We start from the raw sequence: 15515 nt of genomic DNA on the forward strand, positions 1-15515 counted from the left end.
TCTCTGAGCACAAGGAGCCATCTGTTCCCCCCAGCTTGCCCAGAGCCTGGCTCTGCCCCTTGACTGAGCAGGTATAAGGCTAGGTGCTAGGGCACTCACCTGTGGCCTTCCTGAGGGCAGGGGTGTGTTTTATTGGTATTTATCCCTCTATCCACCCATTCACCCAAGTAGTTACAGAAGACTTATCTGTGTCAGACACATGAACAAGTGACACGGTGGCATTCGACGTGTAAAACCAAGTGTACAATTTACCTTAAGAACATCTTGCTTGCACTTTTCTACTTTGTCTTGCAATTTCTTGAGCTGTTCAGGGTTGAGGGACGGGTCTGCCTTGCTGTTGGCTTCTCGTGAGATAGCCAGCTTCTCCTCTTTGCATGCTGCATGGTGGGCTTTCTTTGCTGCTTCTACCTACAAGGAGAATTCGTTCCTGAATGCCATGTCGCTGGGAGTTCAGGATCCTCCCTAGAGGTTACACAGACCATGAGAATGCTTGTGCTACCAAGAGGGGAGGAAAAAGCAGGTGGAAAACTGTACGTCTACTATCACAGCAACTCGTCACAACAGGAACGCACTCAACACACATATCTACAGAGAACTTGCTTTGCCCCATGCATGGTTCGAGGCACCAGGGACACAGCAAGAGACACAAGAGCCTGAGCATTCGTGAAGCTTCCATTTGAGTTGGGGGAGGCAGATCCAGTAGAGGAAAAGCTACATGCCAGAGTCCATCAGAAGGTGTTAAGTGTGGTGGAGGGGAAGACAGGCAGGGAGCATGGCATGGGCGGAGAAAGCCAACTGAGATGGCATGGAGCACACACACGGAGGGGTATGGACATCCCAGGAAGACCACGCCAGGCTGCTGGATCAGCAAATACAAAGAAAGTTCCGAGAAGGAACATAGCACAAGCGAGAGGGCTATGCTGGGGAGGCAGAGTAACTGGTCACATTTCCCCTTGTTTTAATGGCTATTTTACACACACACACACACACACACACACACACACACACAGATTTAATAGATCGTTCCTTCTTTGAGCCAAAGCCACAAATTAGCACTTTGGGAGGCCAAGGCGGGGGGATCACCTGAGGTCAGGAGTTCAAGACCAGCCTGGCCAACATGGTAAAACCCTGTCTCTACTAAAAATACAAAAAATTAGCAGGGTGTGGTGGCATGCACCTATAATTCTAATACCAGCTACTCAGAAGGCTGAGGCAGGAGAATCGCATGAACCTGGGAGGCAGAGGTTGCAGTGAGCCGAGATTCCACCACTGCACTCCAGCCTGGGTGAGACAGCGAGACTCCATCTCAAAAAATAAAAACAAAAAACTTAAAGAATGCATATAGAGCATTCAGCGCCTTGAACCTGGGTAAATGTCAGCCACAATGGGCTTCTAGCCTGAGGAGTAGCTTTTTTTCTACCAGGTCTGGCCTCCAGTGCCTAGAGCCAATGGCAGGAACTCCTGGGTGCAGAAGGGGGTGCTGCTGGTGGGGCGCCAGGCACAGCGACGTGGGGAGGCAGGCAGAATGAGGCTGGGCAGGGAAGCCTGCAGGAGGGACGTACCTCTTTCAGCTTCTTGGCCCAGGGCTTCTGTGCCTTTCGAAAGCCATCCTCGGCTTCCTTGGTCTCCTTGAAGCTGCCCATCATCTGCTTGTGAAAGGCTTCCTTCTGCCAATTCTTGATCTTCTCGAAGTCCTCATTCATCAGTGAGGCCTTCACCTCCAGGTGCAGCTCGCTCACCCTCTCTGCCTCGGACATGACGGCTGTCCAGGCCTTCTCCACGGTGCCGTACTGGGGCCCTGCACAGGGGAGAGAAGCTGCGGGTCACTCTGCGCTGGCCGTGGTGGGGTCTCCTCTGCTCATACCTCAGCTGTTCATGTGGGCATTTAGACCACAGAGAGGGTTTCCTTTTGGTTGTTTCAGATATTTTTCTCTCAGGGACTCTGTGCCTTTTTCAGTTCCTGAAGCTGAATTTGCTCTGCCACTTGTGTTAGGAAAATTGCGGGATTACATGACTTTATTTTATATATTTATGAGATAGAGTTTCGCTCTTGCTATCTGTCTATCAATCAATCAATCAACTATCTGATGGAGTTTCGCTCTTTTTGCCCTGGACTGGAGTGCAATGGCGTGATCTTGGCTTATCGCAACCTCCACCTTCTGGGTTCAAGAGATTCTCCTGCTTCAGCCTCCCAAGTAGCTAGGATTACAGGCGCCCGCCACCACGCCTGGCTAAATTTTTGTATTTTAGTAAAGAAGGGGGTTTTATCATGTTGGCCAGGCTGGTCTCAAACTCCTGACCTCAGGTGATACATTCTTCGGCCTCCCAAAGTGCTGGGATTACAGGCATGAGTCACTGTGCCCCGCCATGCCTTTCCTTTATTTAAAGCCACTGAACTCTTTAAAAAATCAAATTTCCACATCTTAGAAGTCTTAATTTACTTAAAGGTGGCCAGAGAAGGGGGGGACCTTCTGAAGTGAGCAGACGCTTCTCCCAGGTGTTGGGCACCCACCCACACACGCCAATGCCTCTCCTGGTGTGGCTCCTATCAGCCCTGCTTGGCCCCTGGCCAGCCCTGCACTGCCTCCCTCTGCAGGACTGCGTTCATTCAGTCCCAAAAAGAGCCCAGCTCCAGGCACAAGCTCGAGAACACTGTGGAATGAGGACTGCCCCCTCGGCAGAATGGAAGCCCGTCCTGTGGGAGGAAGGAGAGTAGGAAGCGGGAGCCTGCTCTGGACAAATGTGGCAGGAGGGGCTGAGTCACCTCTCCCTACGCACTGTTCTCAGTCCCTGAGGCTCAGGAAAGAAGCCCTAATCCAGGCTGGCATTTCTGTTAAGTGGGTATGCTGGGGTGGTGTGAGGCTGGAGGGAGGGAGAACCATGACAGAGCTGACACAGAAATTGAGAAGACCCACAGCCAGTCCTCAAGGCGGTCACGGGGACAGTGACCAAGTGCGCCAAGTCATGACAGAGGTGGGTTGGAGGGAGAGCAGGCTGTTAGAACCCAGAGATGGCACATGACTCTGGGGGCTTGGAGACAACAGAGCGCAGCCCCGGAAGCTGGAACCCTCTGTGCCTTAAAATGAGCACATTCCTGTCCTGTCCACAACACCACGGCCAGACTCACAAGGTGAGGGTGGCAAGGGTGCTTTGTAAACCTCAAGCTCTGACTGACAGCTGGATCCCGGGACAGAGGCTGGGGCAGGTGGAAATGAAACGATGACAGTGCCACTGACCGAGGGAGCTGACCGAACCCAGGCCCCTCCTCCACCACAGGCCTGCTCCACAGCCTGAGCACCTACCCTGTGCTAAGGATTGTGCTGAGCCCACACACATGGCCCAAGTCAGCATCATGGGAAAGGACAGGCAGCTGGACTAGACATGGATGGTCTGGGGCCTGGCTCCCCTGGTTGGCTCCTGAGGACAGCCAGTTGGCACAGGAGAGCCTGCCCCAAAACGCACCCTGAGAAATCCATGCTGCTCTGCTTCTTGCTGGAAAGGCTGGAATCAGTCAAGTTCCCGCTTTACTGCTGGGAAGTGTGTTCTAAGCATGGCCCCGGTCCATGTAACAGTGGCACTAACGAAGCTGCAGAATCTTCTGAGCTTTTCGGAGGGGATGGAGTGGGGTGAAACCTCTGCCATACAATTGTAATTATATCCTTAAATTCAAACTCAGAAAGCCTGCCAGGTGTTGCTAGTTAGTCTCATCTGACTTGCTACATTGCCAAGTTTAAAAACAAACAGCTCTCAATTTTAGAAACCAAGGTGCTGAGCAGCAAGGCCCTCCATGTGACAGGAATGTACTCAAGTTCTGCGTTAATTCGGCAAGTGCAAGCATGTCCTATGGATGACAAGGGCTGTAGTCCTGTGACCCCAAGGAAAGGGATCAAAAGCTCATGGAGCCTGTGCCTGCTGGGGATGAGCACTCTAATGCTCCCCATAAAAATTACACCCTGCCCTGGAACTGGGAGATGCACTCTTGCCCCAATCTCAAATGACAAGAAACTGGCATAGAGAAGGTCACAATCTGCCCAGAGCCCCTAGCGGGGGCGCAGCTGCCCCCAGGTGCTTACGGGCAGGACCTGTGCCGGGGCCTCCCTACCCTTCTCCACGAGCTGCCTCCAGCGCCGGGCCCACTCGGTGAGCTGCTGCGCGTACGCCTTCTCGATGCGTGCCCGCTCATGCAGACAGTTCATGAGGTCGGTGCACAGGCGATGGCCATCGTCAATCCGCTTCACGGTCCGCTTGTAGTTCCCGACCTAGGAGAGAACCAGCTGGGAGGCAGGGGCTTGGGCAGCCTGTCCTTGGCTGCTGCACAAAGGGCCTCGATGTCAACCAGCCCCCGATGTGCCCCGGGGTTGCATGTTTACTACATCCCTCTCCCAGACTCTGAAAGGCACCCGGTGTTGTTAGATAACAAGCCTCTCTGTTTAGTTATTAACAGGATCATACACATCAGTGAACGGGGGCTTCTGAATGTTCTTTAGGTTGGGTACCAAGTAGAAACCTGGCCATGGGTCAGGGAGGGAGGCAGACTGGCTCAGGAAGGGCTACCACAGAGGAAGGGGTGGGGCTGAGGACGCCTGAAAGGGCACCTCATGCAGACTTAGGGGCTGGGGCCGGCTTCCTGGAGTAGGTGACGTCTAACCAAAGCCTTCTGCTCTGATGTCATCCATCACATGCTGGGCTACTGCTTCCCAATCATAGTCATAAACACTTTCCACCTACTGAGCACCCACCATGTGCTAGCCATCCTGCTAGGTGTTTTACATCTCTAAACACTGTCTCCGCCGACCTAGCAGGAGTAAGTGTCCCCATTTTACAGATGAGGAAGAAAAGGCTTAGAGAAGTCATGTGGTTTGTCAAGATCCTGCAGCCACAGTGGCTGGGCTGGAGCTGAAGGCTTTTTTTTTTTTGGAGATGGAGTCTCGCTCCATCGCCCAGGCTGGAGTGCAGTGGCATGATCTTGGCTCACTGCAACCTCCGCCTCCAGAGTTTAAGCATTCCCCTGCCTGCGCCTCCCAGGGAGCTGGGACTACAGGTACGCACCACCAGGCCCAGCTAATTCTTGTATTTTTAGTAGAGATAGGGTTTTACCATGTTGGCCAGGAAGGTCTTGATCTCTTGACCTTGTGATCTGCCTGCCTTGGCCTCCCAAAGCGCTGGGAATACAGGTGTGAGGCACCGCACTCTGTCTGAAAGCAGTTTTTCAAACGGTTTCCGGTAGGACTGTCTTGATGGCAAAGCTCTGTCAGGGCTAAGCCGAGTTTTGACTGCCTTTTTTCGCATATGAAAAGAGAAACTAGTTTGCCTAAATTATAAATAATAATAGAATAACAGAAAATGTTAATGGCTAATTTGGGTGAAAATGAAAATGTTCAATATGTTTCGTTCTTTGAGCTGCTGGCTTGAGAGGACTGAGTTGCTGATACTTGAGCACCCAGAGGAAATCTGACAGAAAAATGATCTCTTTTCATCCTTTCTCTCCCACTGCTTTCAAAAATCTTAGTCGACCCCTTGCCAGCTTTACCTTTTCTAAAAATCTCTCTGCCTGGCCCTGCACAGAGATGTGCAAGGGGAGGGAAGAGGGCTGCAGCACCTGGAGGAGGGGCTGTCCCTGAGGCAGAGCTAGACCGGCTGAGATGACTCCACCCCTACGAGAACCAGAATCCCGGTGAAAAGCAAAGACCCCTGGAAGGTGGTTAGCCTGGGCAGCCTTCTCCAGAGACAGATGAGACTTCCGGCTCTGCTCATTCCCTTCAAAGACCTCCCCCAGCAAGGCTGGCAGCTTGGCAGCTCAGCAGCTCATCAAAACATGAGCTGAACCTGAGCATCTACTTGATACTTGAGCAGCTCCTGTGAGGAAGTCAAAAGCAAGCATTTTCACAGCTCATTCAAAGTGACATTATGTGCACCCTTCCCTTAAAATGAGGCCTTACTGTTACAGCAGGACGAAAAAAATACCCAACAAGCAACTCAGTGTCACTGAGCTGGTGGCAGGAGGTGCTGAGGGAATCACAGCCCTACTCAGCCTTGACAGTCGACATGAACCCATGACACAGAGCTGGATTTTAGCTCCCTGTTACCGACAGTATTAAAATTGGTAATCACCATCAAATCATGTATTTTGGCTCTTGTGAAACCTGCCCACCTCTCTGATTTTCAGAACCCTTGGGAAAAGGTTTAGAGAAAAGAAAAGGGTATTTCTTAACAAGTCACATGTTGGTACCACCCCTCAGCACACACAGGAGCTGCAATACACATTTACACAACAACTCTTGAAATCTGGAAAGCCGCAATGAATGTAGGAAGAATGTTTCTGTAAGTACACATTTTAGGTTTCCGTGTAAGCTTTCAGCCTAGAGGCTGCAGAGGAGCCTGTACTGGTCCCGTGACCACTGCTGGGGACAAGAGGCAAATTGGCTGAGCACAGAGCCAACAGGAGAAGGGGAGTATGACAAACAGCTGTAACTGGGACACCCCAGCAATATCGACCCTGCTGTCCCGTTAACGAAACGGCCGTGTAGCTCATGACAGGCCATCACTCTAAGTCTCTATCACTTCATAAACCACCAAGGACAGAGCAATGTGGCCTTCCCATTTCCCTGGACAAAGCACTGCAGTAGTCCAGGAGCAGAGCTACTTACAGCTGTTTCTCTAGGTTGAGATGGAATCTACACACAGGCAAAGCTGCCCACTACAGGGTGCATTTAGATGAGTGTGGAGAAATATATACCGCTGCCTACCACCTCCACTTTCGGCTCTCATGAAGTGCCTCTGTGCCCCCTTGCAGCCCATCCCCTCCCCACACAGCCCCCAGCAACCACAGACATGATTTCTGCCCCTTTTCCAGGATGGCAAGGATATATGGAATCACACAGTATGCAGCCTGACTTTTGAGACTGGCTTCTGTCATTTCCCATAATGCTTCTGAGACGGATCCATGTTGCTGTCTATGTCAGAAGTTCATTCTATCTTATTGCTAAGTACTGCTCTATTGTGCAGTTATATCACCATTTAGTTTATCCATTCACCCTGTTGAAGGTAGCTTGGGTCATTTTCAGATGGGGTCACTATAAATAAAAAAGCTGTAACGTCCATCTGTGGGTCTTTTATGGGGACATATGCTTTCATTTCTCTTGGGGGAATACCTAGAATTGTTACATGGCACATGTATGTTTAACAAAACTGCCAAAATGCTATCCAAAGTGACTGTCCCACTTTGCATTCCCATCAGCGACAGATGAGAGTTCCAGCTGTCATGTGTGCTCCTGGCACTTGCTATTGTCAGGGTGTTTTGTTCAGCTTTGTTATTTTTAGCCATTCTATTTAGTGTAGCAATATTGCGTTATGATTTCAATTTGCATCTCCCTGAAGTCTAATAATACTGAAAATCTTTTCTTATGACTATTTGCCATCTGTATGCCTTCCTGAGTAAAGTTTGTTCCTTTTTTTTTTCTTTTTGCTTTGTTGCCCAGGTTAGAGCGTAGTGGCACAATCATGACTTACTGCAGCTTTAACCTCCCAGGCTCAAGTGATCCTCCCACCTCAGCCTCCTGAGTAGCTGGAACTACAGGCAAGTGCCACCACACCTGGCTAATTTGTGTACTTTTGCAGAGATGGGGTTTTGCCATGGTGCCCAGGCCAGTCTTGAATTCCTGGGCTCAAGTGATCCTCCCACCTTGGCATCCCAAAGTTGTTAGGATTACAGGTGTGAGCCACAGCACCTGGCCTGTTCCCTTTTTAATACTTTTTTCTTTTTTTTTTTTTTTTTTTTGAGACGGAGTTTCGCTCTTGTTACCCAGGCTGGAGTGCAATGGCGCCATCTCGGCTCACCGCAACCTCCGCCTCCTGGTTTCAGGCAATTCTCCTGCCTCAGCCTCCTGAGTAGCTGGGATTACAGGCACGCACCACCATGCCCAGCTAATTTTTTGTATTTTTAGTAGAGACGGGGTTTCACCATGTTGACCAGGATGGTCTCGATCTCTTGACCTCGTGATCCACCCGCCTCGGCCTCCCAAAGTGCTGGGATTACAGGCTTGAGCCACCGCGCCCAGCACTTTTTTCTTTTAGATGAAGTCTAAACCTCCATCTCCCAGGTTCAAGCGAGTCTCCTGCCTCAGCATCCCCAGTAGCTAGGACTACAGGCACATGCCGCCATGCCCAGCTATATTTTCTTTTTGTATTTTAGTAGAAACAGGGTTTCATTGTATTGCCCAGGCTGCTTGCAAACTGCTGAGCTCAGGGAATCCATCCGCCTCAACCTCCCAAAGTGTTGGGATTACAGGTGTGAGCCACTGCACCTGGCCACATTTTTTAAAAAATCAAAGGTATTATATAATGACTAGCTTTTAAAATGCAAGAAAATTTTCAAATATTTGACAAATCGATCATACATTAAAATCAGCACATACATAAACTACTTCTCTGTCAGTGTCATAATTAAAAAGCTCTCTTTCACTTTTTCAAAACATGAGCTTGTTTTGGGATAGCCAAATGGCAATGGCTGAGAACTTTAGGTAGAAACTGAATATAAGCATGCTTTCTTCCAAACATATTAATTGATTCATTCACAAAATCCTTATCTTTGAACCAGGTATGAAGCTATGTTCCTAACTTCCTCTAAATTCAGGCTCACTCCACTCAGAAACTAAGCTACCAAAGACAAATGTTCAGCATACATGTGCCTGGACGTCCCTTCACTGCCCTAAAGGACGCCTGGCAGATGGAGGGCCAACCATGTACCTACTGAGGGACTCCACACTTGGGAACTGGAACTGGGGCACTGGGAGGAGAGGGTGAGAGGTACCCTGAAGGCAATATCCAAAGGGCATCTTCAAGGACAGCTGGGAGGCTGGCCAGATTAAAGGTGAGGCCAGGGAAATAATTCCAGGTGCAGGGAACAGCATCAGAAAAAGGAAGGTGTGTCAGCATGGCGACTGTGGGGCACTGAGAGAAGTCAGCTGGGAATGCAACATAGAACACAGAGAATGATTGGTAATGAGGGAGGGCAGATGGTGAGAAAGCTGAGGGCTGGGCCTTCATCCTGAAGGGTGCTGGGCTTGGGGACTGGGGGGGGCTCAGAAGGCTGGTGGGGGTGGGTACATCCTGGAAGGAAGGATGACAGCAGCCTTCAGAGAAAGGGGCTGCAACAGTGGAACCCAGGGCGGGCGAGCTGGAAAAGGGAGCTGCCACCCTCCAGGTGGTGAATGCGGGGACAGAGGTAATGGGATCCCTGGCTCCCGGACAGGCTTTTCTGCATACAGCATCCCCACCTTCTCCAGGCTGGACCCAGCAGGCTTGGGAAAGAGAACCTCCTTTCTCTTGTCGCCCAGGCTGGAGTGCAATGGTGTGATGTCGGCTCACCACAACCTCTGACTTCCGGGTTCAAGAAATTCTCCTGCCTCAGCCTCCTGAGTGGCTGGGATTACAGGTGTCCACAACTATGCCCAGCTAATTTTGTATTTTTAGTAAAGACAGGGTATCTCTACTAAAAATTGGTCAGGCTGGTCTCAAATTCCCGACCTCAGGTGATCCACCTGCCTCAGTCTCCTAAAGCAGTGTATGGATAACAGGAGCATGCTCCTTTCTAGGGTCCTTGGAGGCCACTCTCCCACCTCCCAGGGATGGACTTTGGGGCCACATCCCTCACAATCAAGCTCTGCCTCTAGGGAATCCACTCCCTTCCCCATTCCCTTCCTGGAGCCCAGGACTGGCCCTGCCCTTGCCTTCCACTAGGCCGCACCCACTCCCTCTCAGTGAGCCAGGCTTCTAATTGTTCCTCCGAGAACCCAGTGTCAGGTAAGCCTCAGTTTTCAAATCGGCTAGGGCTGGAGTCTCAACCATCCCTATGCAGAAACATCCATGTAATCAGGAGCAGAGAAAGGAGCCCTACCTGAAACCCAGCGGCTTACTGTCACAGGCGTGCTGGAGGGACTATCCAAGGAGGCCGTGCCAGCTCCTCCTCCATCCTGCATGCACCTGGTGTAAACAGTCCCAAGGTGCCTTTCACAAAGACACTGGGGGAAGATCTGCTGTGCAGACACAGGACCACGCCAAGCTCTGCGGCGATCCCAACCCCTAATACCTTCAGACTCTGTGCCCTGAGAGGGTGTGGACCTGTGCCTTTCTAATCCACCACTCTTTCTCTGCTGCTACCCACAGGGTCTACCACATAGCAGCCACCCCATAAAAATGTGAAGTAAAACCATAACATGACCAGAAGAAAATGTAGGTGACTACATTTGCGACTCAGGGTAGGGCTCCTTAAAGAGAATTTTTTTTTTTTTTTTTGAGATGGAGTCTAGCTCTGTCACCCAGGCTGGAGTACAGTGGCGTGATCACGGCTCACTGTAACCTCCACCTCCTAGTTCAAGCAATTCTCCTGCCTCAGTCTCCTGAGTAGCTGGGCTGACAGCACACAGAGCACACAGACGCCTCTGCATGTGGGTGTCTGGAGAGATGCGCCTGAGAACTGCAAGGCAGCTCTACACCTGCAGACTGACAACCACTAGAGAGCAGGAAAGGCCCACTGTGGGCAGAGGTGGACGTATAGCACCCTTTACTGGATGTACTAGTGGAAAGCAGACTGGGTAGGCCTCTGCACAAGACCCGGCAGTCATTAAGTCATGAAGCATGCAGGTGCTCTACGACGACCCAGCAACTTCATTCCGGGCTCACTTCCCCACAGAAATGTTCCCTTGGGTCCCAGGGCAGGCAGGGGGCTTCTCCCTGGGGAATGCATAGGTAAGCACGGGGCCCAACAGTGCAGCAGGAAGAAGGATGCAAGACCACATGGACACACTGACCTGGAACAGAAACAACGATGTGGGGCATGACACCATTTACATCAACTAAGAATGTGTGCACATGAAGGAGGGGTGCAAAGATTATGAGAGCAGACGCTAATAAAGGCTGTAACATTAGAGATGGGGAGGGGGCCTAGGTATCAACTGCAGGTGGAGAAATGGAGACAGGAACAGTATTGATGAATGAGACCCCCTCCTACCTGCCCCCATCCCAGCTCTCTGTTAAGTCTTGGCTCCTTTTCCCCATGGAGGCTTCTCTGATGCAGCCCGTCCTTGCTGGAGCAACAGTATAGAGCGCTGGCCCAGTCTACACCACCTGCACCCACAGACAGGGGAGACTCGTCTGAGAGCTCCTGACATCTGGTCCAGCTGGGGGCTACAATGGCCCTTCCAAACACTGTCCCCATGCCCCTTGGGTCACAGCTCGTTTCAAAATTGCCTCGAGCACATTAGCCTCACTTCCCTAGCTAGACTGCAAGCCTCCTGGCAACAGGCACCACACACTGAGTGATTTTCACTAGTGACGGCATCATAATAGAGCATGCCCATACTCAGCCAGGCAGGGTACTGACAGTTTTACTTGCCACCCCACTTAATTTTGTGATAGTGCTAGCCAGGGGAATTATTGATGCCTATTTTTAAAAATTAAATTGAATTTTATTACTTTATTTGTGAGAAGGGCCTCACTCTATTTCCCAGGCTAGAGTGTGGCGGCACAATCAGAGGCATGACACTCCTGGCTAAAGCAATCCTCCTGCCTCAGCCTCTGAGTAGCTGGGACCACAGGTATGTACCACTACACCTGGCTAATTTTTTTATTTTTTGTAGAGACAGGTTCTTACTATGTTGTCAGGGCTGATTTCAAACTCCTGGGCTCAAGCAATCCTCCCAGTTGGGCCTCCCAAAGTGCCAGGATTACAGGCGTGGGTCACCACAGGTGGCCTAGTGTCCCTATTTTACAGAAAAGGAAACTGAACTTTGAAGAGACACAGTCGCTTATGGTCATGCAGCAGCAGGAGAGGCCACCTGCCCAAACCTCCCTCGGGCCGGGATCAGAGCTGGTGTAAACTGAGACTTACCGGGTCAACATCAGATGGTGTGTGTGCTTCCAGCCAGCCCTGTGGGCTCCAGCAAGAATCACAAACAGAATTCCAGACTCCAAGCAGCACACAGGCCCTGCTCCCATCCCCACCATACGCCAACCACGTTCCCAGGAACCCCAAGCCTGTAAACTACTAGGACCTGTGGCCAAAGACGACCTTGATTTTAAGCTCAGGATGATCGTGCCCTTCAGTCTGTGGCCCTGAAGGCCCAAGCACAACAGCTGCTCCCTCTGCACCTTGGAGAGGAAGGGTCAAGGGTGAGCCAGCTGTGCCAAGCTGACCAACAGAAGAGCTCCTGGTAGTACCCCGCTCCAGGCAAGCCCATGGAACCAAAGTCAAATGTTTTATCCAAAGCTGACCAAGTATGCCAAGAAGCTCCAGCGTCTCCTCTGTCAGCCTGGAAGACAAGGATGAGAGGCAACTCTTCAGGAATCCCTTGCTTCCAGTTCTGCAGTTGGCAACAAGATGGGCAAAATGTGCTTCAAATCCATTGGATTTCCCCGCCCTAACGGGACCTCCTTCCCTTCAAGACCTGCTTTCATGAGGGGAGCAGCGCAGGTCTGGCCCTGCCCTGAAATGTGTAACTTTATATAAGTTCCTCTCCATATATGTCTGTCCTTTTCGTTGTCAAGTAGTCAGAGCTATTCCTGTGAGGACCGGGTGCCCCTGGACAGGAGGCGCTGCAGGGCAGGTTTCTTCCCAGCCAGCTGGGCTTTCCACCAGCCACGGCTATCACCTGACAAGATCTAACTTCTTGCTAAGCCACTTCTTCACCCCGTCTGGGGGCCAGGGTGGGGGGTGGGGTGAGCCTTCACTATTCCAGGGTTTCTGATTGAAGCTGATACTGGAGCTTCCTGGCATACCTGATCAGCTCTGGGTAAAATATTTGACTCTGGTTCCATGGGCTTACCTGGAGGAGCACTACCAGGGGGTTCTTCCTTCTGTGGCTCAGCTTGGACCAGCTGGCTCGCCCTTGTCCCTTCCTCTCCAGGGTGCAGAAGGAACAGTGTCCAGTCTGTTGATGCCACCAGCTGGCTGGCTCCCCCCGAAGCATTCATAACTCCATTTCCGAGTGCCTGGCAACACCCTCTTGCCACTCAGAGATATTTAATGAACAACCACTGTGTGTGAAGGACCACAAGGCCCTAGGTATACAGCAGTGAACAAGCTGCCATGACACTGTTCCTCATGGAACTGATGAGGGAAAAAAATAAAGCAATGAGACAGTGACAAATTCTGAGAAGAAATACTCTGGGTGCTCGGGGCTGCCTGGAGGAAGCGATGTTTGAGGCAAGAGCTGAAGGCAGCTCTGAGGCAAGGCTGCTTTCTGACAGCCAGAGGAAGATGCCACAAGGCCCGCGGAGAGTGAGCTGGGGGCGCTGCTGCCCCTGGGACACCTCCCCTACGGCTCACCCCTCCCCTGGTACCCGGTGTGGACATGTGCTGTCACATGCCAAAATACATTAAAATAGTGGGTTCTGAGGGCAACTACTATGCCTCTATATGTCTCCATCGTCCATGCCAGGCAGAGAGAAGGCATCCTATCTTCTCAGAGCCCAAATGGTGACAGGAGCTGGGATTTCCATTCTCTATGGAAAGGAAGGGACTGGCAAGTTGCTGAGACCTCAGAGGCATGGCCAATGAAACAACTCGTGATCCTTAATTTATCTGTTGTTTTTCTGGTTTGGTTTTGTTTTTTGAGACGGTGTTTCACTCTGTTACCAGGCTAGAGTGCAGTGGTGCCATCTTGGCTCACTGTGAAATCCGCCTCCCAGGTTCAAGCGATTCTCCTGCCTTAGCCTCCCAAGTAGCTAGGATTATAAGCGCCCGCCACCATGCCCAGCTAATTTTTTTATTTTTAGTAGAGACAGGGCTTCACTATGTTGGCCAGGCTGGTCTAGAACTCTTGACCTCAGGTGGTCTGCCTGCCTCAGCCTCCGAAAGTGCTGGGATTATAGGTGTGAGCCACCACGCCCGGCCTATTTATCAGATCTTAATCCTGTGAGTCATACAAGTTCTCCCCATGGTACCTAAAAGGAATCAACTCTTAGCACATCATCAGCCAGTAACCGCATGGCTGAAGGATGAGCAGCTCCTGGTCCTTCTGCACATTCCTGAGAGTCATGTAAACAGTGTGCTGTAGCGCCTCACCAGGCCTTCACTGCAGCTACAAAGCTTTCAGGGAAATCAAGGGCCTGAGTTACTTTATCCCTAAGCCTACCTGTGCCCCAGGCAGCTGGGAGGGCTCCAGGACTAAGTACCTTCTCCTCAGGACTGTGCCCTGCAGGGTCACTACCTCTCGCCCACATCCCTGGGGAGGGTGTGCATGTGGCTGGCTGATGTTGTATCCTGTACACACCTGCCAGGTGTCTCCAAGGTGACAGCTTCCAGCAAATTTCTTCCAATCTATCCTAACCCGTACGCTGAGTCTTCCTTTCCAAACGGGGATGACTGTTGATCTTAGGGTTGTGAAATCTGTGACGTGTGTTTGAAAACACCAAAGAGTAATAGGTGTGCTTGAAAAATCATCAAGTCTGTGCCTTGCTTTCAGATCTCAAACTGCATCCTCATTTCTATGGGATTCCACTCATCCTGGTCCCCAGGCTTCCTACCAGTTTGTCCACCACTGGGCTCCCAACTTGTCCCAGCCCTGGAATGAAGGCCCTAGGAGTTCCACACCTTGGTGCTACCTTGAACCACAACCCCAGACTACCCCCTAACCTCACTGGGCCCCCCATCTGCAAATGAGGTGATGCTATTTACACTGCAGGACCCAAGAGGGTTAGAGACATGGCCGGGCGCGGTGCCTCACACCTGTAATCCCAGCACTTTGGGAGGCTGAGGTGGGTGGATCACCTGAGGTCAGGAGTTCAAGACCAGCCTGGCCATCACGGTGAAACCCCATCTTTAAAAAAAAAAAGAAGAAGAAGAAGAAGAAGAAGAAGAGACAGACGGATGCTCCCTGCCTAGGCCTGGACCTGCTGCTATTGTTTTATCAACAGATGCAGCTTCCAAATCACCTTGAGTATGATCTGCAATCCTGGCTCGATTCTGACCCAGCATTAGTCCTGTCCTTTCCTTGGGGCCTTACTTCTGTCCCCATTCTGGGTTTTCAGTTCTTGCCCCCAACACTGACTGGCCCTAACCTCTGTTCCTGAAACCTGTATCTACCCTGAAAGCACCCTTCGCTGTTTGATAATTTAAAAGCATGAATCCCAGATTTTGACAACCTTAAAGGTCAATTGAGTTACTAATCATTAACTGAAATGTTCAAAATGACAAAATAAAAAATAGATGAAATAGAAACCCAGAAACTGCAATTTTCAGATCCTAACTCCAAAGGCAGAACATGTAAGATAAATAACGTAGAGTGGAAGGATGCGTCTACGCACGCCTGTGCGGAACTCAACTCCTCCTAGAGGTCGCTCGCTGGCCAGGTCCCCCACGCTCTGCTCCCTTGGTGCGTCTTGTGCATGTTACACTGATGTCACAAAGGCCCCGCGATACCATACACATGTGCTACCATGTGTGCATATGCCACCCTGTGTGCTGCGGCCCCCAAGACCCTATTGTGGAGTCCTGGGTCTCTGGGAAGAAGTGTGCT

General features: G+C 51.1%; 1 protein-coding gene across 7 annotated transcripts in view; it reads right to left on the reverse strand.

Annotated features, from left to right (window-relative positions):
* Positions 1-15515, reverse strand: part of PACSIN2 (protein kinase C and casein kinase substrate in neurons 2) — a 130739-nt gene that overhangs the window by 16790 nt on the left and 98434 nt on the right. For all 7 annotated transcript variants that reach the window (XM_032261372.1, XM_032261370.1, XM_032261377.1 and 4 more), the window contains exons 3-5: positions 4103-4259; positions 1563-1798; positions 253-408 (exon numbers count right to left, since the gene is read on the reverse strand). In XM_032261372.1, coding sequence (XP_032117263.1) covers positions 253-408; positions 1563-1798; positions 4103-4259 — 549 coding nt within the window. The remainder of the gene's footprint in view (positions 1-252; positions 409-1562; positions 1799-4102; positions 4260-15515) is intronic.

This window comes from Sapajus apella, unplaced genomic scaffold (genome assembly GCF_009761245.1).
Source record: "Sapajus apella isolate SASKATOON/1434 unplaced genomic scaffold, GSC_monkey_1.0 scaffold123, whole genome shotgun sequence".
NCBI classification, from domain to species: domain Eukaryota; kingdom Metazoa; phylum Chordata; class Mammalia; order Primates; family Cebidae; genus Sapajus; species Sapajus apella.